At 32.8% G+C, this 22,007-nt stretch overlaps 4 protein-coding genes and 2 non-coding genes across 6 annotated transcripts; 2 read left to right on the forward strand and 4 right to left on the reverse strand.

The window, feature by feature from the left end:
- Positions 1-932: 932 nt before the first annotated feature.
- On the forward strand, positions 933-3,475 carry LOC110631100 (protein DETOXIFICATION 35). The gene is made up of 7 exons (XM_021778817.2): positions 933-1,307; positions 1,488-2,113; positions 2,281-2,337; positions 2,482-2,720; positions 2,802-2,920; positions 3,049-3,135; positions 3,223-3,475. Exons 1-7 carry the CDS (start codon positions 1,044-1,046, stop codon positions 3,298-3,300), a joined length of 1,470 nt encoding a protein of 489 aa, XP_021634509.1. The 5' UTR covers positions 933-1,043; the 3' UTR covers positions 3,301-3,475.
- Positions 3,476-6,338: 2,863 nt separating this feature from the next.
- LOC110630703 (rRNA 2'-O-methyltransferase fibrillarin 2) lies at positions 6,339-9,925 on the reverse strand. Its single transcript, XM_021778250.2, has 7 exons — positions 9,785-9,925; positions 9,232-9,548; positions 9,012-9,107; positions 8,839-8,916; positions 8,577-8,753; positions 7,083-7,151; positions 6,339-6,990 (listed from the first exon to the last, which is right to left on the reverse strand). Exons 1-7 carry the CDS (start codon positions 9,798-9,800, stop codon positions 6,814-6,816), a joined length of 930 nt encoding a protein of 309 aa, XP_021633942.1. The 5' UTR covers positions 9,801-9,925; the 3' UTR covers positions 6,339-6,813.
- LOC122721839 lies at positions 8,145-8,215 on the reverse strand. Its single transcript, XR_006348624.1, has one exon. It is a non-coding gene; the product is annotated as a small nucleolar RNA snoR60 (small nucleolar RNA).
- LOC122721838 lies at positions 8,329-8,402 on the reverse strand. The gene has a single exon (XR_006348623.1). It is a non-coding gene; the product is annotated as a small nucleolar RNA snoR60 (small nucleolar RNA).
- Positions 9,926-11,271: 1,346 nt separating the features above from the next.
- LOC110600413 (30S ribosomal protein S9, mitochondrial) lies at positions 11,272-14,412 on the reverse strand. The gene is made up of 4 exons (XM_021737262.2): positions 13,759-14,412; positions 12,494-12,934; positions 11,805-11,885; positions 11,272-11,599 (listed from the first exon to the last, which is right to left on the reverse strand). Exons 1-4 carry the CDS (start codon positions 14,339-14,341, stop codon positions 11,508-11,510), a joined length of 1,197 nt encoding a protein of 398 aa, XP_021592954.1. The 5' UTR covers positions 14,342-14,412; the 3' UTR covers positions 11,272-11,507.
- A 5,126-nt stretch (positions 14,413-19,538) lies between these two features.
- LOC110600438 (protein SRC2 homolog) lies at positions 19,539-20,736 on the forward strand. The gene has a single exon (XM_021737301.2). It carries the CDS (start codon positions 19,660-19,662, stop codon positions 20,476-20,478), a length of 819 nt encoding a protein of 272 aa, XP_021592993.1. The 5' UTR covers positions 19,539-19,659; the 3' UTR covers positions 20,479-20,736.
- Positions 20,737-22,007: the final 1,271 nt, after the last annotated feature.

Here is a 22,007-nt window from a genome sequence, read left to right on the forward strand (position 1 = left end):
TGTGGGACATGGCAACAATCCCATTCAGTCTCAATGAATTATTTATTTGTGGGTCCACATAAACTTCTTTTTTTTTTTCAATTTCTTATACACATTCGATTTCGATTTATGTATACTATAAAATAGATTAAATACATAATCTATTATAATTTTAATTTAATACAAAAATATAAAATTTTCAATACGTTTATATTTCAAATTATAGTGAATAACTGAGAAGAAGTTTTTCTTTTTCGTGATTTTTAATTGACAAATTTTAATATTTAATTATTATTATTATTAGAAGTAGTTTTTTTATCTTCGATCGTTGTTGTCTTTGTTTTTTTTTAAATAGAAATTAAAAATTTTAAAAATAGAATTTAAAAACTTTAAAATGAAAAAAATAAAGAAAAAAATTAATAATTGAGTCAACACCGGAATTATTAGCCGTGAGTCTCACGACTAGAACCGAGCAGTATTCGGTTTAAATCAAAAAAACCGATTGAATTAAATCAATTTGAAAATTTAGTTCGGTTTTTTATACATTTCAGTTCGGTTCGATTTTTAATTTCAGAAATTTCGATTATTTCGGTTCGGTTCGGTTTTAATCAGAAAAAAACCGAAAAAACCGAACCGAACCGATTAGTGATTTTTTAATAATATAGAGAAATTAAATCATAGTAAAATTAAAATATTTTAATTAAATTTTAAAATATTAAAAATAAAGTGTAAAAAATAAAAAAATTATTAAAAATCGAAACCGATCAAACCGAATCGAATCGAACCGAATCAGACCGGTTCGATTCGATTCGGTTTCTGACCAAAATCGGTTCGGTTCGGTTTTCATAAACACTAAAATTTCGATTTTCGGTTTATTCGGTTCGGTTCGGTTTTGAACCGAACCGACCGAATGCTCACCCCTACTCACTACTATTTACTATAAGAAAGCGCAACAGCTGAAGAGTCCATAGGTGCAATAACTCTAAGCGAAAGTATCCTCTCTCTCAAGGAGACTCGTTCTCTGAACCAAACCAACATCCTTCACGTGTCCATCTCCGCCGGACATGGAGACTCCGCTGCTTGACGGAAGTCTCACCTCCGGCGATGGAGACTACTTGCCTGTGAGGAGCTTCAAGGAAATAAAGTCTATGTTTTGGATTGAGACAGTGAAGTTGTGGAAGATTGCCGCACCAATTGCGTTTAATACTCTGTGCCAATATGGGATAAACTCGGTTACTAACATATTTGTGGGTCATATTGGAAATTTTGAGCTCTCTGCTGTTGCCATTTCACTATCTGTTATTGGCACTTTCTCTTTTGGCTTCATGGTTAGTACTTGCTATCTTCTTCTTGTTGTTCTTAATGTAGAAGGAAAAGAGAAAAAGACCAAAAAAAATTGCTGGTAAATTTGTGTGGTGTTCTGAAAGTTGTTTGCTTTTCTTCTGCCATCTGCTATTTGATTTCAAGTCCACTATAAACTGAACTGACATTGTTCCAAAAAATTGCAGCTTGGAATGGGGAGTGCGCTGGAAACGCTGTGTGGTCAAGCTTTTGGTGCTGGTCAAGTCCAAATGCTTGGTATTTACATGCAGCGGTCATGGATTATCTTATTGGTGACTTGTATCTTCTTGTTGCCTATTTACATTTTCGCTAGTCCAATACTTAAGCTGCTTGGGCAAGAAGAAAGCGTAGCAGACTATGCTGGACACTTCACTTTGCTAGTTATCCCGCAGTTGTTTTCACTTGCCATCAATTTCCCTGCCTCAAAGTTCCTTCAGGCCCAAAGCAAGGTTACTGCGCTTGCCTGGATCGGCTTTGTGGCTCTGCTTCTGCACATTCCCCTGCTCTGGCTCTTGATTTTTGTATTTGGGTGGGGTACAACTGGTGCAGCCATAGCATATGATATTACCAGTTGGGGAATTGCTGCGGGTCAAGTTGTCTATGTCATTGGTTGGTGCAAGGAAGGCTGGACTGGATTATCAATGTCTGCGATTAAAGACATTTGGGCCTTTGTTCGGCTCTCACTTGCTTCAGCTGTTATGCTTTGTCTAGAGATTTGGTATATGATGAGTATTATTGTCCTCGCTGGTCATCTTGATAATGCAGTGATTTCAGTTGATTCGCTTTCTATATGGTGAGTTTATTCTTTAAATTACCCAGATCACTAGTTATTGAAATGTGATGAATCAGATGCCATTATTGTTTCTATAGGTTACCTTCCTCTGATATGCTCTAAATACTTTGGTTTTTATTTGATTTTGGCCTTGTATCTCAGTTAATTGTTTCCCCCCTTCATTTCAGTATGAATTTCAATGGTTGGGAGGCCATGTTGTTCATTGGAATAAATGCCGCTATAAGGTAAACCCCAGGAACTCTACTGGTCTATGAACATAACTGGCAAGTTTGTGTTCTGTTGGAGGTTTTGGATTCAATGGGTAGTTGTCTTCTTTAATTTGCCAGTTCTATCTCTAAAATATTTTAAATATCTTGTTTCCTCTTCAGTGTTCGCGTCTCCAATGAACTTGGATTAGGACGTCCAAGAGCAGCCAAATATTCCATATATGTGACTGTGTTTCAATCATTCCTCATTGGGATTCTTTTCATGCTCATCATATTGGTAGCCAAGGACTATTTTGCAATCATTTTCACTGACAGCAAAGATCTGCAAATAGCAGTCTCTAAGCTAGCAATTCTTCTTGCTGTCACCATGGTTCTCAACAGTGTTCAGCCAGTAATAGGAGGTACAATTGGATTTGGCAATAAAACCCCTATGATTCATTCTCCAGCCTCTCCTTCTTATGATTTTTATGCTATTCTTTTAGGTGTTGCCATTGGAGGTGGTTGGCAAGCATTAGTGGCCTATATCAACATTGGTTGCTACTATATTTTTGGGCTTCCTCTTGGTTTCCTCCTTGGCTACAAAGCAAACTTAGGAGTGAAGGTACGGTAACTTTGTTCCGCCATTTCTCTTCTTGCCTGATTAAACAAACTAGTCATCATCAGTTTGTCAGCTCAAGTTGCACTGAAACAAACATCTGTGCTGATAAGTTGAAGGTTCCATTGCTGTAGGGACTTTGGGGAGGAATGATAGCTGGAACTGCTTTGCAGACCTTGCTGCTCTTGATTGTGCTTTACAGAACCAACTGGAACAAAGAAGTAAACTGAACTGCTCATGATTTATCTTTGCTTGTAGTCTTCAATGCTCCTTCTTCTCTAATAAACAAGTTTAACTTCATTTTGCAGGTAGAGCAAACATCAGAAAGAGTGCGAAGGTGGGGTGGGCAAGAAATGGATAAGGAGACGACTGTTAAAGGAGTATGAATGTATCATTTGAATAAGTTGTCAACAATTCTATATGTTCCTCCATTATTGTTTGAGAACCTTCAATGGTAGAAACCTTTTAAGTTTTATGTAGGAGTTGATGCTTGATCTATTGATTTTGCCTCTAGTGCAGCGATGTACTTCTTCAGCTTGTGGCATGGAGGCTTTTTGTTTATGCATCTTCCCAATTAGAAATTCTTCTTTTCTTTTTAATTTTTTAGTTTAATGGAAGTTTCAGCTAGCCATGCTTCAAGAATGTGCACAGTAAATTTCATTTTAAAATAAATATCAGTTACACAAGTATCATATCCACTCAATAAATGAATGTAAAAAAAAGGCCAACAATTCATCCTTCTCTTTATCTTTTAGAGAGAGATTTTTTCTTAATAGTAGAGTTCTTATTTTTTAGGCCGTCGGCTTTCTTTTTATCGGAATTTTCTCATGGTCGGCTCTGTCCCTCCTAAACAGGAGGACACTCCTCACCTTGCTAACCATAGGTTTCGTGGTGTCTTTTTTTTTTCTCCTTTTTGATTGTAGGTTGCCTTTAGATTTATACTTTTTTTATTGTGATTTGATGGAAGAAGGCTATTAGAGTTGCGGGCTCGCATATCCTTTCGTGCTCGCGTATTTAATTCTAGAGATTGTAAACTTAAATTCTGGAAATGATATACCGATTCGATTGTAGAGATGCGTTGAGATCATTTTTCGACCAAATGCGCTTTACTTCTCCGGCTCTAGAAGCGATGGTTATTGGTTGTCTTGATCGCCACAGCTACTTCGCTTCCTCTTTAATCAGCTGTCTTGCCATTTTTGAGCTTTCATTGTGAGAGCATGTTCTCGTATGTGATGATGTGCGGTGATCTGTGATACGGAGTCGGTCCTCTTTTTTTTTTTTAAAAAAAATTATAATATAATTCTTTGTATTTTTTCAGTCAAGCTCTCAATAATTCTTTATTTATTTGGTTTTATATGATTCGGACCTTACCAAGATATCTCGTATTTTTAGATAAAATAATAATAATAATAATAAATGAGTCATGAATTGAACAAATTATACTGTGAATATGGAAAATATGGTAAGCTAATAGTTGAATGACAAATAAGAAAAAAAAAAAAAAAACTTTGTGACGTGTGGATAAAAACAAAATTTAGGATCCACTAATATCTATTTGTCATTTGATAGTGAGGTTCTTGTTTCATGTAAGACAAATTACATAGAATCACAGTTAGAAAATATGTGAATCATTTATTGGCCAAGTGCTTTGCAGTTTATTATGTCAGATAATTGTAGACTATTCAAAATTAGAATTGAACTAAAATCAATCACAATTGAAATGGATTAATTCGGTTTAGTTTAAAATTAAAATTATTTCTTTTAAAACATATGAATAACAAATTAATATTAAATTTGATCAAAATCAAAGTGATTGAGACAAAAAGTGGAACGTCAAATTTTAAAATGTATATTATATGAAAGTAAGATTTTTTTTTCTTTTAATAATTTATTAATCTAATTATGAATAAATATTGCTTCACTAAAAATAAAGTAAGCGAATATTTATTTATGAATATGAAAGTCTTAATTTCATTTAAAAAAAATAATATTAAAATACTCATTTTAACACTAGCTAATGACAAAAACAAAAATTTTAAGAATTCATTTTATAAAAAATAATTTTCAAAAAGATAATATTAAAATACTCATGAATGAAAAAAAGTAAAATTTTAAGAATTCATTTTTAAAAAAATAATTTTTAATTTTTTTAATATTTAAGGTACTCCAAAAAGCTGGAGAAAGAATATATCTTCTTGGTTAAAAAAAAAAAACTAAGCTATTTTTAGAAAGAATACCTCTTATCTTAATCCTATTAATAGTTTTTAAAACATTATAATCAAATAATAATAAAAAGTTATTATTTTTTTAATTTATAATTTAAAAAAAAAACAAAAGGAGTCTAAATAATAAAAAATTAAACTGAATAAGAATTTCATGCTAAGAAATTAGGAGAAAAATAAAAAAAAAAAGAAGGCAGAAGGATAAGAAGTCAAAACAGAAAGCATCTGTATGGTGCCTCCCAGTTATCCCTTGGATTTGTTTTATATCCAAGAATGCAAAATGGCGTGCTCTCAGTCCAGACTAAGTATTTAAACTTGGCGTAAAAAGAGAAAGCTATTGCAAGGAACTAAAACAATGACAAATTTCTAGTATGGGATTGAACTTTCTATTAATAAAAATCACTCGACTCTAGCTGTCTTTCCCATTCTAGTTTGGTTAGAGAGAGAAAAACCTCTCAACTTTATTTACTTTTCTAAGGACGAGTCCGTAGTGTTTTTCCTGTTCCTTCAAAGCAGAGGCAGCTCTACCTCCTTACTCAAACTATTTCCTTCCTCACCTCCAAATAGGATGCATAGATAGTCTTTTGTTTTGTTTTGGTCTAGTTTTCTTGCAGACAATACTTAACGTTGGAGGATTTAAAGTTCCCGTTTTAGGAGGATATGCAACATTTTGGAGATGTTTGATCTCTTGGGATTGTGCATCAGGCTTCACTGCCACTATGATGACCCTCAAAGTTCTTGAAAGCTAAAAGGTTCTAGCTGATTTGTGCTGCTGGGTTGAGTTGGGGGATGGCGTACACTTCCTTCCATCTAAATCTTGGAAGTTCTTGGACAACCTGTTGCTTGTTGATTTGATTGTATGCGCTTAGGCCTTTATTTTTTGGATTTAGATGCTGAGTGCAAAGGCTCAGAAATATTAACTTTGTGTACAGTACAGCCATGTATCATTATTTTCTCCTTTCAATGCATTATCCTTGAAAAAAAAAAAACTCAATTTTAATCTTATTTAATAAAAAAAATCAATAAATTTAATTTATAATTTTGTAAAATTATAATTAAAATATATATATATTTCCAAAATGAAAAACTGCAAACAGAATGTTACTTTATCCTAAAAAATCACCTCAAAACTAATTTTAACTAGATTGCGACTATTAAAAGAAAAAAAATTCTTTTAACTTATCAAAAAATTAAAAAAAACATCAACCAAACAAAAATAATTTTTACATTTCCTGAAAATTTCCTAGCAACTTTGGAACACTTGGAAGCATCAGCGTTTGCTTTACAACCTCCTAGTGGATGTGCATCAATGCTTCTAATTTTCCATAGAATAAGATCCGCTGTTCGATCACCCAACTCTTAACTAAACACCACTTACCATAGGCGTTGGGGGGTTTCTGTTGCACATGGACGACCATACCAACTTTAATGCCAGCCAGCTTTAGCAAAACATTGTTGTCCTATCGCTGCTTGCAATTTCCATTTTCAAATATGTAAAAACCAACCCCCATGTCGAGAATAAATACATCCTACTAAAAGCAACCACTTCATTTTATCCCAGAAATATCAATAAACAGCATATCTATAAATCTAGAATTTTAGAAACGAAAAATCCCATTATTTCAATGGAATACAACTCCCTACTTTCCATGTAGGAAATAGAAGTACAAGATCTTGCTACGCAGCAGTTTTCTGTTTCTTTGGCATTCGGTATCCACCAATAACACAAGCATGATCTCGCTCAAATGGCTCAAGGGTCACCTGTTCACTAGGCTTGAACTGCTCTTGTACCATCTTCTTCACTTCACTTTCAAATACAGCCTCCGCAGGAACAGTGGAGTCGATGCAATTTGCCTGTTACACAAGCCAATTATTTATACAAGTTCAAATGAAAAAGAAGACAAAACCACTGATGTGCGTATGGATTGAATATTCAAGAAACCAACCTTTATTGAAATGACAAAATGGCCCCCAGCTTTTAGAAAGTATGAAGCATTCAATGCTAAAATCCTTGCCTATATAGATAAATCAAGAAACAGATAAAAACTCAGATATGGAAAACAAAAGAAAGCCAAACAGTGTCCCAAACTCTTTTAGATGTTCATTTCATGTCGAGTTTGTGGCTCATATTCAATAGAGATCCTGTACAGAAAAGCTGAAGGCTAAAAAAAAAAGGAACTGTTTTGCCTAATATTGGGCTTTAGTTTAAGAATTAGTCGTAAAGCTGAATGGTGAAAAGGAATCTACATAGCAGATCTCAACTAGTTCAGTAACAAGGTTTAGTAGCTGTTGTTTGCCTAAAATTTTTTAGTTATGGGGGAGATTCTTGTAATTCACATTTCTCCAATACCTGAGAACCAGGATTTCCAAAGCAGTTGTATTTTCTGCTTCACAGTAAAGAAAAAACAGGGCAAAAGAGAAGAGTTTTCATAGATTTAGGCACATTGCCAGACCATTAAATCTATTTGACTCCTTGAATTTACCAACAAAAGGTACCATTCAATTGTTTGGAACAGTAAAAATAAAAGAAAATAGCACTCAATTGTTTGGAACAGAAAAAATCATACATAGATTCATATCAAATGTTGCTCAAGTCTTCAAGAGCCATTTAACAGATATAAAAAAACATCATAGGAAACACTAGCTAAATTACTCGATCCACAAGGAATCCTCCCCCCCCCCCCCCCCCACCTCTTCAAATTCATAAAAAATTGAAGGCCATTAGCACCAAGTTCACTCCAGAGAGAGGATTGAATCTCCAGCAGTTACATTAATTAAAAAATGCAAATAACATTAACACAATACACTGTCCATGTCCATCCATAACAATATCCCACAATTGCATCCAATGTTTGATGACTAGTCAGGGTAGAATTAACAAAAGCAGACCTTTTTGCATAACATTAACATAGCAAAATTCAGAATACGGAATTAACTAGAGAGTTAGGGAAAGAAGGGAGAAAAAAAAGAAAATCATGTTATATACATCATAAAAACCATTTCTCATAAGCATCAGAAACTCGGGATTGCATCACCCATATTGTCTAGAAGGGAAATCCGAGTACTTTATCATATGCTCAGATGGGACAGAAGTAGTAGCCAATCACAAATAAAATACTTACACTTCAAAAGAAAATGATAAAAAAAGAATACTTTGTTTAGACATTATGATAAAAAAATGAGGCCTGATATTGCATCAGAAACTCGTGTCTACATCACCCATGAAGTCTTGAAGGGGAATCCGAGTATACTTTCATCATTTGCACAAATATATAGGATGTTACCTCATCGAGGGAAAAAAATTGAAGACAATTTAAAAAATATGCAAAAATAGATGATTAATGGTTTGAATTATCACGGAAACAAATAAAGGAGTAAAGACCATAGGAAATGAAAATCACTGCAAAAGCTTTTTGACAGGACATGCACTAGAAGTAAACCTGATCAGGCTGTGCAACATCAGAGAATATCACATCCACCATGGCAACAAGCATGCGATACTTGGCTGGATGTCTGGCATCTTCGATGATGGGTATTACATTTGTTCGCTTCTTCGCCATATTAACCAAGTCTCTGCCACTTCTGTGAGAAAATTCGACTGCATAGACCACTCCTGTCTGCAAACTCAAGGCAGTTTTTAAGCAACCTCTAGTAACAAAAAAAAAAACCATCAGGAACTACAATTTTACGATGAATACGTACGGGACCAACAATGTCAGACACGTGTGAGACTGTAGTACCAGAAGCGGCTCCAAGATAGAGAACTTTAGCACCAGGTTTCTATATTTAACAAGACAAACACAAAGCCGCCATATAAGGCATATCGATATATGAGCAATAAAAGAATAAATAAATAGTCCAGACTCGTGACTTACAATCCATATATTATCGACACCACCAAGAATGGCAGCGGCCAATTTTGATCGGAATGGGTTCCAAACCCTGTATTCGACTTTAGTTCCATCTTCATTCTGATAAACAGTCACATATTCTCAATAACGATAATATTCCACAAAAACTCGTGCTATCACAAAGTTACAACCTTCAGATGTAGGAATATTAAGAAATGAAGACGGAAACTAGAAGAAAAATAACCTGCACTGCGATCTTCTTCTCATTATAGACAGCCTCGCCAGGTACTAGATTCTTAGTGACAAGAGCGTCTTCCTTACCACCTTTAGCAATGAACACTCCTTCATGTCTATGAGGCTCTACCACAACTTTACTACCACCTTTCATTCCACCACCACGTCCACCACGGCCTCTTCCTCCACCACGACCGCCACGGCCACCACCACGACTTTTCATGGCACTTCCTCTATCCCCGAAACCTCTTCCACCTCCTCTTCCTCCGCCTCTACCTCTTCCTCCCTCACCCCTGCCACCCCTGAATCCACCACCATTGCCTCGGCCTGAACATTATCAACAAATACGACAAAAATCAGCTGTTTAAACTCTACCAAAACCACGAGATATTAGAAACAAGTAAAATACTAAAAGTATAAGATAATCCATATTTTAAGACTCAGCTCAGCAGCTTAGGAAATATAGCTAATTTAACTGAAACACCCAAGTATATTCAGCTTTAATTTCCCTGAGCTTTCTCAGAAGCCAAACAGGAAATGAAAGAGTTATTAAATTTGTTAACCTCTCGGAGGTACCATCTCTGCTTAAGTTATACTCTGAAACTAGCGAGTGAAGGGTTTGCTAACAGAGGGAGGCGAAGTAGATCTTGCAGAAGCGCTCTCTATTTGGCTTTATATTCGCAACTTCAGGGTTTAGGGTTTTACAAAAAATGTTCGTCTCTTGGGTATTCTGATAGAAGGACAAGACTGTTATGTGGAGTTCGTGACAGCCCACTCATAACGGGCCAGCTAAGCATAGAACAACTTTCACTGTCTTTGGTGAAAACTCGTGCCCTGGACTTACTTGTAAGCCCATTGTGGTTGCGCAGTTTAGGCCTTCAGGGCTGAAATAAGTTATTTCAGTTTAAGATATGGAAATTGCAGAATAGATCTCTTCTGTTTTAATTCTAATTAAATTTTTGCTAAAACGAATTTAATTATTATTTTTAGATATTAAATTAAAAATATTAATTCTAGTTATATTTGAGATTGATTTTTAAGCATTTTCAGTTCAACTTCAACCTTAAAAAAATTGATTCAAATTTCAATTCTATTTTTTAATCCACCATAACTTTGTCTACTTGTGAATGCAATTTTCATTATAAAAAAGAAAGAAGAACGCACTCTGATCAACAACCACCACAATCAGTCCATATGGAGACTTTATTAGTCCTAGATTTATTTCTAATCTAAGCTTTTGATTATTTGATAGAAAATATTTTTTAGAGAAAAAAATTTCACACTGGAACGCACAGAAAAATTCATCAAATGAAAATATGTTTATGGTTAGAGAAAAAATTAAATTATTTTTATTTTGAAATATCTCATCATGATATGGAGTATATAAATTTGTTAACATCATTTATTTTTTATATTACAATCAAATAATGGAAAATACATCATTTTCTTTGAAAATATTTATTATGAAATGTTTAAATGAAAAACATATTAGTTTCTGCAAACATACGTAGCTTAAATATGTAATACCACCCTATTAATTGTATTTTATAAAATTATTTTGTACTAATTTTTAAAAATATTATAATCATAAGAAATAAATATACTAATATGATAAGTGTAAAAAAAAAAAAAAAGTATATATGAAACATAGCTGTTTCAATTTATAAACATCATATATTCCATTCTAACTACCAAGTCCACAACACGGACAAGAAAAATAATTCATCAGCCAACGGCAACGAGAGAAAAATCCTGACAGAACACCTTTGATTCCAAGAAACATTTTTCTCTCAAGAAAGATTGAGAAAAAAAGAACACTGGAACAATAATGTTGCTGAACAGTATGACCCTCTGCACGATCCTCATACTAAATAATGGTTCTGCTCCAAAAACAGCTTTAGACAATCCAATTTTGATCAATTTCAATTCTAAACAGGCCTCTGGCCAAGCCTACCTCGTGCAAACAAGAGATGAACTCAAATCTGTTCCTTGTACACTAGTATTTGAATACGAAAGCAGAAAATCATAGTAGCTTCTACAATCGAGAGTATTTTTAAGCTTTTTTTTATTTCCCCAAGACAATTTTATAAGATAAAAGAGAAAGAATGAGCAATTGATGAAAAACTCTCCAGGTCAATAAAATCTTCACAGGCTCTTCCACTGCACGTTACATTACAGAAGAAATTTCAGACAAGCTAACAAGTCTAAATGTTTCTGGCTAATGATGTGAATATCAGGTTTCCATACAAAAAGTGGTTGTACAAACAGCAAGCTTGTAACCATTGATCAACGTTTGACCCATTGAAAGCTCTTTCTTGCTTTTGCTTTTCCTGGCTTCTTCCTTTCAACCACACGTGGATCCCTTGTCAAGAACCCAGCTGATAACACCAAAAATAATGGGCACACATAATGAATATGCAGCACAGAAGTTAATTCATGGATAAAACCATTGCCACTGAACAACTAATTTTAATGCCACAACCAAGCTATAGAACCAGAATCAAACATGTCAAATACAATGTGTCAAGACATGACATAAGTGGAACAAGAGCAAAGAGAAGGGAATTTCAGATATGGTTATACCACTTCTTAGAGGTGGACGTAAATCAGGTTCCCAATTTTGCAAGGCCCTGCCGATCCCCAGCTGTATAGCTCCAACTTGACCTGTTACCATGCAAATGATTGATTTTCTCCCCCAATATTATCTGAAAACAGTACATAAATTCGCAAAAACAACCAAACAAAGCTTCCCCAAAATCTTCTTCTAACTTACAAAGCTATATGACCTATCCATAGCTATAGCTTCCTCATATTCCAGAAAACCTAGATGCTACCCTCACAAATGACTTGTTAAAATACAAAACCACAAACCACAGGAATTACAACATATTCAGTTTGAGAACTAGATGAGCAGGTAGACAATACACTGGAATGAGAATGACCTATACGAGCATAAAAAAGAATAAATTTAATTTTATTATTAAGGAAGAACTTTAACTGTTCTTGGAAACAGGCCACTATATCGCCTGTAACATTTTAGTTTTATTAAACAAAAAGAGAACTAAGGTTCCATGGGAAAAAAACACAGTAACATGTAATCTCTCCTGTATAAAATGAAGCATATATGATATCATCATAATAATGTCAGCTGGATTACAGTATGAACATAGAGGAGAAAGGTTACCTTGAACAAGCCACAGAAATACAACAAGAAAAATATAAGTGTACAAGCTTAAAATAATGATACAAGTGGTGGAACCATACAAGCTTACCTGAAACACCACCTCCTTGCACAGTACAATTGACATCCCAAAGACCCAAGGTCTTTGTTTCATTCAAGGGTCGCAACAGGGCAGCACGATGATCAAGCATTGGGAAATAGACATCAAATTGTTTATCATTAACTAAGAATTTTCCATCACCAGGTTGAATCCAAACACGGGCGACACTACATTTCCTTCGTCCTGTTCCATAAGCTCTTCCTTTGTCATCTACTTGCCTCACTCTAGCTTTGGCAACTTCTTCCTGTTTTCGACGCTCTATTTCAGCTCTTGTGGATTTCCTTGTGTTCTTTTCATAACGCATGTCCTCTATTTCACTTAGAGGAGGCAATCCCTCAACCCCTTCAAAATCCTTCAGTGCAATCAAACTGTCCAACATTGCATCAGTGATACCAGATGCTGCAATTAGGTCACCAAATGCACGATTTGGACCTGCAATGAGTCATGTTGAATCAATATAGAACTTTAGACATAATCTTAAATAAAACACAAATTAACCTCATCCAAATATATCCACAGGTACTGAAAAAGCTACAAGAGATTGAATACAATTTTAAAAAGCAAGCTTCAGACTATACCTGTGTTACTCCGTAACTTCATTAAACAAAAATTACTTCTAACTAATAACAATATGATAGCTTAAACCTTAGCACACCTGCAATTAGGGACACTTCTTAATCAAGGATTTTACAAGATAACTTATTGGTACATGGACTTCCATAGAATTTTTCATCAATATTTCCAATGTCTGATTGACAAATAGTTATATTTTTATTCATATTTCTACCAGGCAATGCAGTGAAAGGGCAATAATTGAAAGATTGAACTATCTGAAGCCTAAATTAACTCAGCAACATATGACTCGTTATTCAAAGCCTAACAACTTGCAATCGGAGAATGGTTCTCCAGTAATTCAGTAGTAAACTTGCTTGTAACCTTTCAGCTGAAAAACAGAAGGGAATGTTTAAAAATTCGTGAATCATATTTGACCATGTAAACAAGCACAATACCCACACACACACACATACACAGAGGGAAAGAGAGAGAGGTCCAACATAAATTTAAGAAGCGTTCATCGTTTTGTCAACGATAAAACTTCACACTAACAAACAGTGTATTCAGAATATATAAATCTCGGATCAAACAATAAATAACCAAATACTGAATTCATTTCTCTTCCAGTAATACGCAGATCAAAATTAAATATGTTTAAATTTACGAAGATGCGACTAGAACAAACTAATAAAAAAATTTACCTTTAAGTACGGCAGTGAGCTCCTTCTCCTCTTTCTCAAGCATTTTCGGATCCTCAATCTGGTCGCGCTCCACACTAATCCCAGAGCTAGTTTCACCAGCATCCGGTGCAATTTCTTCTATGTCAAACACATTATCTTTCTTCTCATCCCCCTCGTCTAAGCTCCACATCTTGTACTCCTCCGAATTCAGCCACTCATTGCCACCATCAGCTCCAGTCAACGCCCCAGAATCCTTCTCGATTCCGTCAAATATATCTCGACCATCATCATCCCCTTTCTCCTCCAACCATGACTCTTCCTCGGCTGCCGGAGAATCCGAAATTCCAGAAAGGCCGTCATTGGAATCTTCGGTGAATAATGAATTGAAATTTTCATCACTTTCTCGAGAAAGCTTCCAGACGTTGGATGTATATTGGTCTTTGTCGTTATTATTGTTGTTGCCATTACCGTGATTGGTGGAAAATGGTCTTATAAGGAGAGTGAAATTGGATTTGTGAGGAGGTAATGGATACAGATGGGATTTTGAAGAAATATTTGATAGGAAACGTAAATAGGAGGCTTTTGGGAGAAGACGAGAAAGCATCGTTAGATGGAAGAAGACACGGACAGTGAGTGTGGGTTTTTGGAGTATGGGGAAGTTTGATAGATTTAGTAGGGTTTTAGATTTGGGGATTCAAATCTCGATCCGGTTTAGTTTGATGACCCGATAGATCGGCTCGGTCTAGACCACGGTTTGTACTTGTAGCGAGCTTGCAAGAGAAATTGGGCCGGTCAGCTCATCGGCTTTGATGGGCCTTATGTAGATATAGTAAGTGTTGTGTTTTTTTTATAGTATGAAATTGAGAAATTAGAGTTTATGATATACACTTAAAAAAATATAAAATTTATATTGTTAAAATAAATTATAATAAAACTAAATTAAAACTCGTAGATATGAAATATGATTATTGAAATATGAATTATAATTGCTCTTTGTGTCTATAAATATAACAATAATAATAATAATAATAATAATGTATATTTAAATACAAAACAAGGAAAAAAAATATTATAAATGGAATTTAAAGCATACTATTTCATTTCTATAACACATAGGTAATCAATTTAGAAATGGGAATTTTTGTATCCTTATAATTACAAACGAAATATAATTTTATTTTAATCTAATTAGAAATGAAAAATAATATGTTTGGAGTATATTTTGATTTTGTTTGTATTTCTAATATAAACAAGTTGATAAATAGAACATATTTTGTTTTTAATGAAAATAATAGAGTAATTCATTTTGAATTAGGGATAAAAACATTTTTGTTTCTATTAAAAAAATAATAATTAAATAAAATATGCCTACAAAGGAATATTTACTAACGATAATTTTATATGAAAACTCAACATTTTTAGGAGATGACGATTGTTAATGAAAATTTTAGTGCCATATAAGATTCAATCTATAAAATTTAATTTATGAAGAAAATAGAAAATATAAATGAAAAATTTTAAAATTTAAATAAATGAAATAAATGGAGATTAGGAAAAATATATAATAAAAGAAAAAAGAAAGTGAAACATATATAAGAAGTAGAAGTGAATAATAAAACGAGTAAAAAAAGAAAAGAAAATGATAATAAGATTTTTAGATGCAATTTAGAGCTGGAATCTAAGGGGTTTTTAGTGTTTCACGTTAAAAAAAAAAAATCTCAAACCTTAGTCTGGAAATATTTTTCGATAAGATTATAAATTTTTTTTTTTACCTTGATTGGGCATCAATCAGATCGGGAGAGGAGGTAAAGAGAACAGGACAATCCGTTCCTTTAGATTAGGAGCCTGAATATAGTGAGTCTCCATAGAAATGAATGATCGATGGAAAGTTTCCCGAAAAGAGATAGGGGTTATCCTATAAACGATTCTTTCAACTTAAGGTAACGGCAGAGGAATCATTGGAAGAGAGGTGTGTACCTGAGACTTTGAAAGCTGGAAAAAAAAAAGAAGAGAAAAGCGAGAAAGACTCTAATAATAGCAAACAGAGGCAACAAGAACAACAAAATCAGCAAAAGTGAGAAAATAGAGACGAAGACATGTTTTTATAGTCAAAATAATGCATTTTTGGGCATTAGAAAAACCACACTTCGGTAATCCAAACAACATTATCCAATAAGACGCATTTGAGAGGACGTGCGCGTGTGTCACGCATACTTATGACAACCTTTTGTAACTTAAAGGGAGTTAATGGCGTACACTTGGTAATAAAACTATCAAACACGATTCACTCTTCCAACCGCTATAAATAATCTTTAGAGAAGCGAAAGGACATTTGATTATATAATAATGATGGACACCACTGAGACCATGACACGTGAACAAGAGAAACAAAATAGTCACCTACACTAGGACTCTGGTCCATTTGGGCTATAGAAGACCCATCCAACGTAGTGTGCAAATCAATCCTCCTATACCTCTAGTTGTGTCCCTACTCGGAACAGGCGAGCCAACCTCGACCATGCTCGGAGCCAATAGACCAATCTCTTCAAAACGCACAGAGCTTCCATAAAGTCATAATTACGCGCGCAGTAAAAACACAATAAGACTGATAGAAAGGATGTGGGTAATGGACAGGATATGGGTGAAGTGACTCAGCATTTATTAGCCGATTATCCGCCTTTAGTGAGCCGCTTAATACAATTACCATGACATGTCACTATCCAATCTGAAATGACATTTGTTAGAATGTCCTAATATAGTCATGGTGTTAATACCCTGGATGAACTAGATTTTGAACGATTCCATACCTAATAAATTCTCGATCTCTCCAAACAATCTCAACCCCACAAAGTAAAAGAGCCTACTTTGTTAACTTGTTTCACTCAATTAGAGACATTAACTTTTTCGTGTATTTATCTTTTTATCTTATCGAATTTCTAAAAAAAATATAAAATATAATTTTAAAAAAACGAGTGGAGAATGTAAAAGAAAAAAAAAGGAAAATGAAATGGAGAGAAATGAAAATGAAAGAATGAATGAAATGGCATAAGGATTTTTCTATGCAATTTAAAAACGGATCCTAATTTTTTTTAATATAAAATAAAATAGAAAGTGTTTCATATTTGTTTCTGAACTGAAATAATAATAATAATAATAATAATAATAATAATAATAATAATAATAATAATAATAATAAAAAAGAGAGATATTTCCTTCAAAACTTTTTAACGTTCAAAATTTAAAGACGGACTACGCAATCCTTTCCTTAAGCTGTATTATTTTCGACAATGACTCGCATCGATGGATTACAAAAGAAAATGAATCTATCTATAATTTTTATTTTTCAAATTTTAGGTTTTTCAAAATTTAGCAGTGATGATGACAACATAATAGGGCAGTATAGAAAAAAACATTTCAAAATCCATCTCTAAATTCCTTGTAAATATATTTCTATTTTTTATTTTTTAAAATCACAACATATAAATTATTTAAAAAAAAATTAAAATTAAAATTATTTTTTAAAAACTAATTCATACCCAATAAACCTACTAAGAGATAAAACATTTCTTCTTAAATTTTAAAAATCTCCATATATTCAACGAGCAAATTTAATACTTTAATTTCTCACGTCATCATATTCACTCTTAGAAATAATTATGGGTACAATATATTTCTTAACAATCTTTATTTTTTAAAGTTTTTTAAATATTAGGAATTCATTTATAAACTACTTTGTTAATTTTTAAATTTCATTTCTAATTAATTTTTAAATTAAATACCTATGTTTTGGTTGTGAAATCTATGATAGGTTGTTATCCATTTTAAATTTTATTTCTAATTTATTGCTAAAATTAATAGCGAATTTAGCAATAAATTAACATATTTGATGGCAGCATATGAAATAATGACAAAGCTTGTATTAAAATAAAAAGTTGCTTCAAAATATTAATGATATTTTATGAAAAATACATATGAAACGTGATTGCATTCAACACCCATTGCAGATTTTCGTATCAACCATTCTATTAAATCTGTTGTTTGGTCGATGTAAACCTCCCCACTAACTACGATTTATTTCATTCAGCTGAATATTTTTTTTTATTTTATTGAATACGTGCATCAACTAACACAGTGGTTGACTACAAAAGTTTTTATTTTAATATAATATTTTATATTTAAAATCTATTAACTCAATTAATTTAAATAACACTAAATAGTTTCATTAATAGAAAACATTCGCTCTTAAATTTTCAAGATATTACATGAATTCAAAATATTGTTTAAAAAAAGTAGTTGATTACAATTTTAATTTTTCTATGTTTAATGAAATTAAAATAAATCAAAGTATTTTAGTAAGTTCTAGAAGAAAATTTTAAATTTCATTACAATTTTTTGATTTAAAAAAATCCAAGAGTTTCGAAATGGAAAAATAAAGTCTTCTAACGAATTACGGCTCCTCAATTAATAGATAACATTTTATAGTATATAAAAATAATTTATTATTATTAATAATGAATGCTGATTGTAAGAAAAAAAAATAAAGCGAGTGATTTTTAAAAAATATTATTGGTATTGAAATAATTATAATTAAATTTCAAATTTAATTTACAGAAAATTAAATTTCGTTAAAGTAAGACAAAGTTTATATACAATTTATTTTGCTGTGGATGACAAAATGAATTAGATAAAAATAAAATATTATAAAACATACATGCATTTTGCAGCTATAAATTCAAAATTCGACTGTAATTGATTTATATAATAAAAATCACAATATTTGATTCAAAATTAAAATATTTGAGCCTAATTATTAATCAATGAAAATATGTTTTTAATTGACATACTTAAGAGTTAAGCTTGATTAAAAAATAAATAAATAACCCAATCCGGTGGTGTTCGTTATGTGGAAACTGTGCGATGACTTTAAAGTTGAAACCGTGTACACGCCGCGTTGGACTTTATTAACCAATCACCTATGTGTGCTAAGATATTCCTTCCCTAATATGTAAGTTGAAGAGATATTTCTATGATAATTATTCTTTTCTCTCTCTCTCTCTCTCTCTCTTTTTTGTCTGAATTCAGTGGAGTAATTATTCACTAACAATAAAATGGTTCCCTATGCAATGAGGGTATATCTCACTTTTTTTTTAAAATACAAAAAGACTTATAATTCAATTTTTTTCACTACCAAAATTAAAATAAATAACTATAAAAACTCAAATTCAAAATATAATCCACTTATTATACTTTAATAATAAAAATAAATAAATAAACTACCAACTGGTCAGCATATATTTAAGAATGTAATGTGTGCAACAAATGCATTTTAAGTAATTCATATTTTAAATAGTAAATATTTATAATAATTATTTTAAATACCATAAAGTTTGTTTATATTGTTTTAAATAAAAGTTCAATTAATTTATTTTATTTTCTGATTTCAATATTTTTACTAAAAAAATATTATTCTGAGTTGTTATTAACAATTTTTTCATTTTTAGTACTATATTATTGAGTAAATTATTATTATTTTTAAATTTTGAATTATGTATGATAGTTAAAGAATATTAGCTCCGTGACCGTGAACAATAACTTTGTCTTATTGAAGTGCTTACTCTCCAAGCTATCTCTAGTCATGATAAACGCCGTCAAGATAAAGTCTGTTTCAAATCTTTTATCCAAAAGGCCCTTATAATCTGCGACCTATTAACGATCAAATGCTTCAGAGCTAGGGATAAAATGGTAAAATAAACGTATCACGCCATTTCATCTCCTCCGTTCAGATAGGAACATCCCCAGTATGTGAGAACTGGTCTGTGACCTATATAAAGAAGTAACCTCAAGCGCAAAATCGCCGGCACAACACCAAAGCCTAGCATTTCAATTTTCTTATTTAATTCAACTCCTCCTTTGTCCTGCAAAATGGGTTCTCGCTACGAGGTCGAAGTAACCATCACATCAGCCAAGGACCTAAAGAACGTCAACTGGCGCCACGGCCCTCTGAGGCCCTACGCAGTCGTTTGGATCGATCCAAACCATAAATGCTCCACCACAGTCGACGAGGAAGGCGATGCCTGTCCTCTATGGGATCAGACCCTTGTTATTCCCTTGCCTTCTGCCCCAATTGAGGACCAAACTCTCTACATCGATATAGTCCACGCCGGTCGTGAGGAAGACACCAAGCCGCTCATCGGCTCCGCCCGGTTAAAACTCGTCGACGTTCTTGATGAAGTCGGCATTGGCGAACGAGTTAAGCGCTCTCTCCAGCTCAAGCGTCCCTCAGGTAGACCTCAAGGGAAAGTCGATGTTAAAGTTACGATCAGAAACCCTCAGTATCGTGCGCCTGATGCGTACTACGCACCACCTCATGGTGTTCCTCCACCAGCTGCTTCGAGAGACTATCCATATGGAAGTCCATACTCTGCAGCCCCACCACCACCCAATCCATACTATTCAGCGGCACCGCCCAGTGGATATCCTTACGGTGGGTACAACGCGCCATCTCCACCAGGACCTTACGGTCAACCAAGTTACGGTTACGGTCAGCAGCCCGTTTACGTGCAGGAGGAGAAGAAAAGCAAGTTTGGTGGGATGGGGACAGGAGTGGCTGTGGGCGCGGTAGCTGGGGTCTTAGGTGGATTGGCATTGGCGGAGGGCGTCGACGCTCTGGAGGACCATATTGCTGATGACGTGGCAGAAAAGGTCGAGGATGATCTCGGCTACGATGATGACGACTTCTAGAGCCTGCTACGGCAACTTTTTATTTTTATTAATAAGTTATTATTATCCTCCGGAGAAATATCAAGAAACATGCTTCCCTTTTCTTTTTCCTTGTTTTTTTTTTTATTTTTTATTTGTGGTTTAAATAGTTTGGTAATGCTGGCCGTGCTTGTTGTCATCGTCATTATCTTGTTTTCTTTTACCTAAATTAATCGTGTCGATCTACATAACCAATGTGAGAAACATCGCAAATTATCTCTTAATTTATTGTTTCTGCAAGGATGTGGCTGATGGTGTCATATTAATTTAGGTGAATTCGTTCTTCCTTGAAAATTTTAATTTATGGATAATATTTATCTGGATGAATTCACTGTGTACCAATAATATTTTATAAATAAGTTATTATTTATGAAAAAATTGATAGAATTTACTTTTAACATTTTTTGAATTTACAGCGAATTGAATCTATTTAAAATTTTATAAAAAAAAGTATGCAGGCATCCAAATGGGACATATGGGCATCTCACATTGTCCACCAAAACCCAAAAAAGAGAATAATGCTGTTGTGATGCTTGCTTGCGTGTATGTTACACTTTGTTTTAGAAGTGAAAAGGGCAAGTGGGAAAAAGAAAAATAAGGGGAGAGTCAGAGAAGCAAATGCATGCGACATATAAATTTGTTTAGATCAGGGATATATTTACATTTTTAGATTTTAAAAATATTTTATGACATTTAAATTAAGATTTAAAGTATAATCATGATGACTTTATAATTTTAATATAAAAAAAATACTATGAATGATAAATAAACTGACACAATATATAACTTTTTAAATTAAAATCCATTCTATAAAACATTTACACGCCTTGATTGAAATTATGAACCATCTTAATTTTAATTTTAAATAGTTTATAGGTGGAAAATATAAATTATGTTAATTTATTTAAATTTAAAAATGACTCGTTAAGAGAATAAATCAAATAAGATGCCCTTCAATAAAACGTGACAAAAATATATTCTCACACTTCCTATCCATTTTCCTTTTAAATTTTTAAACAAATCTAATTTAATTTTTTTGAATAATATAAGTTAATTAGCTGTTATCATTTTTTATTTACACGTAGTCACAAACTTAATGGACATGTTTGATTTAGTTTTATTTTTAATTTTTAATTTAAATTATTGTAGAGTTTTCAATTTAATCATGTTCGATAAATGTAAAAGAGAAATATGTAGTTTTTCGCTATAAAATAAAATTTAATTAGTTTACATATATAGATGTATATTTCACTTTTTTTTTGTTCCATTCTCATGTAATTAAACGTAGATATTTATTGTTGTAAAAAAATGTAAATATTTATTTTAAAACATAAATCTCTATTAATGATGAACCAACTCTGATTTGGCGTCCATAATGCATATTAAATAGGCTTAAAGACATTAAATTTTATTAAATAGTAGAAGATATTTATTTTTTTAAGATAAAATTAAATAAGATTATGGTAGATAATTTATATATTATTATAATAAAAAATAAATAATAATTTTGA

The sequence above is a fragment of the Manihot esculenta genome, chromosome 14, assembly GCF_001659605.2.
Source record: "Manihot esculenta cultivar AM560-2 chromosome 14, M.esculenta_v8, whole genome shotgun sequence".
Classification (NCBI taxonomy): Eukaryota; Viridiplantae; Streptophyta; class Magnoliopsida; order Malpighiales; family Euphorbiaceae; genus Manihot; species Manihot esculenta.

Excerpts from the sequence above, each read along its gene's own strand:
- LOC110631100 (XM_021778817.2), top strand. The coding sequence starts at position 1,044 with ATGGAGACTCCGCTGCTTGACGGAAGTCTCACCTCCGGCGATGGAGAC. Across the intron at positions 2,721-2,801 it reads TGTTCAGCCAGTAATAGGAG|GTGTTGCCATTGGAGGTGGT; the intron begins GTACAATTGGAT and ends CTATTCTTTTAG. Across the intron at positions 2,921-3,048 it reads AAGCAAACTTAGGAGTGAAG|GGACTTTGGGGAGGAATGAT; the intron begins GTACGGTAACTT and ends CCATTGCTGTAG.
- LOC110630703 (XM_021778250.2), bottom strand. Across the intron at positions 9,108-9,231 it reads AGAAGAAGATCGCAGTGCAG|AATGAAGATGGAACTAAAGT; the intron begins GTTATTTTTCTT and ends ACTGTTTATCAG. Across the intron at positions 6,991-7,082 it reads ATTTTGTCATTTCAATAAAG|GCAAATTGCATCGACTCCAC; the intron begins GTTGGTTTCTTG and ends CTTGTGTAACAG.
- LOC110600413 (XM_021737262.2), bottom strand. The coding sequence starts at position 14,341 with ATGCTTTCTCGTCTTCTCCCAAAAGCCTCCTATTTACGTTTCCTATCA. Across the intron at positions 12,935-13,758 it reads GCTCACTGCCGTACTTAAAG|GTCCAAATCGTGCATTTGGT; the intron begins GTAAATTTTTTT and ends GACTCATTGCAG. Across the intron at positions 11,600-11,804 it reads ACGTCCACCTCTAAGAAGTG|CTGGGTTCTTGACAAGGGAT; the intron begins GTATAACCATAT and ends TGGTGTTATCAG.
- LOC110600438 (XM_021737301.2), top strand. The coding sequence starts at position 19,660 with ATGGGTTCTCGCTACGAGGTCGAAGTAACCATCACATCAGCCAAGGAC.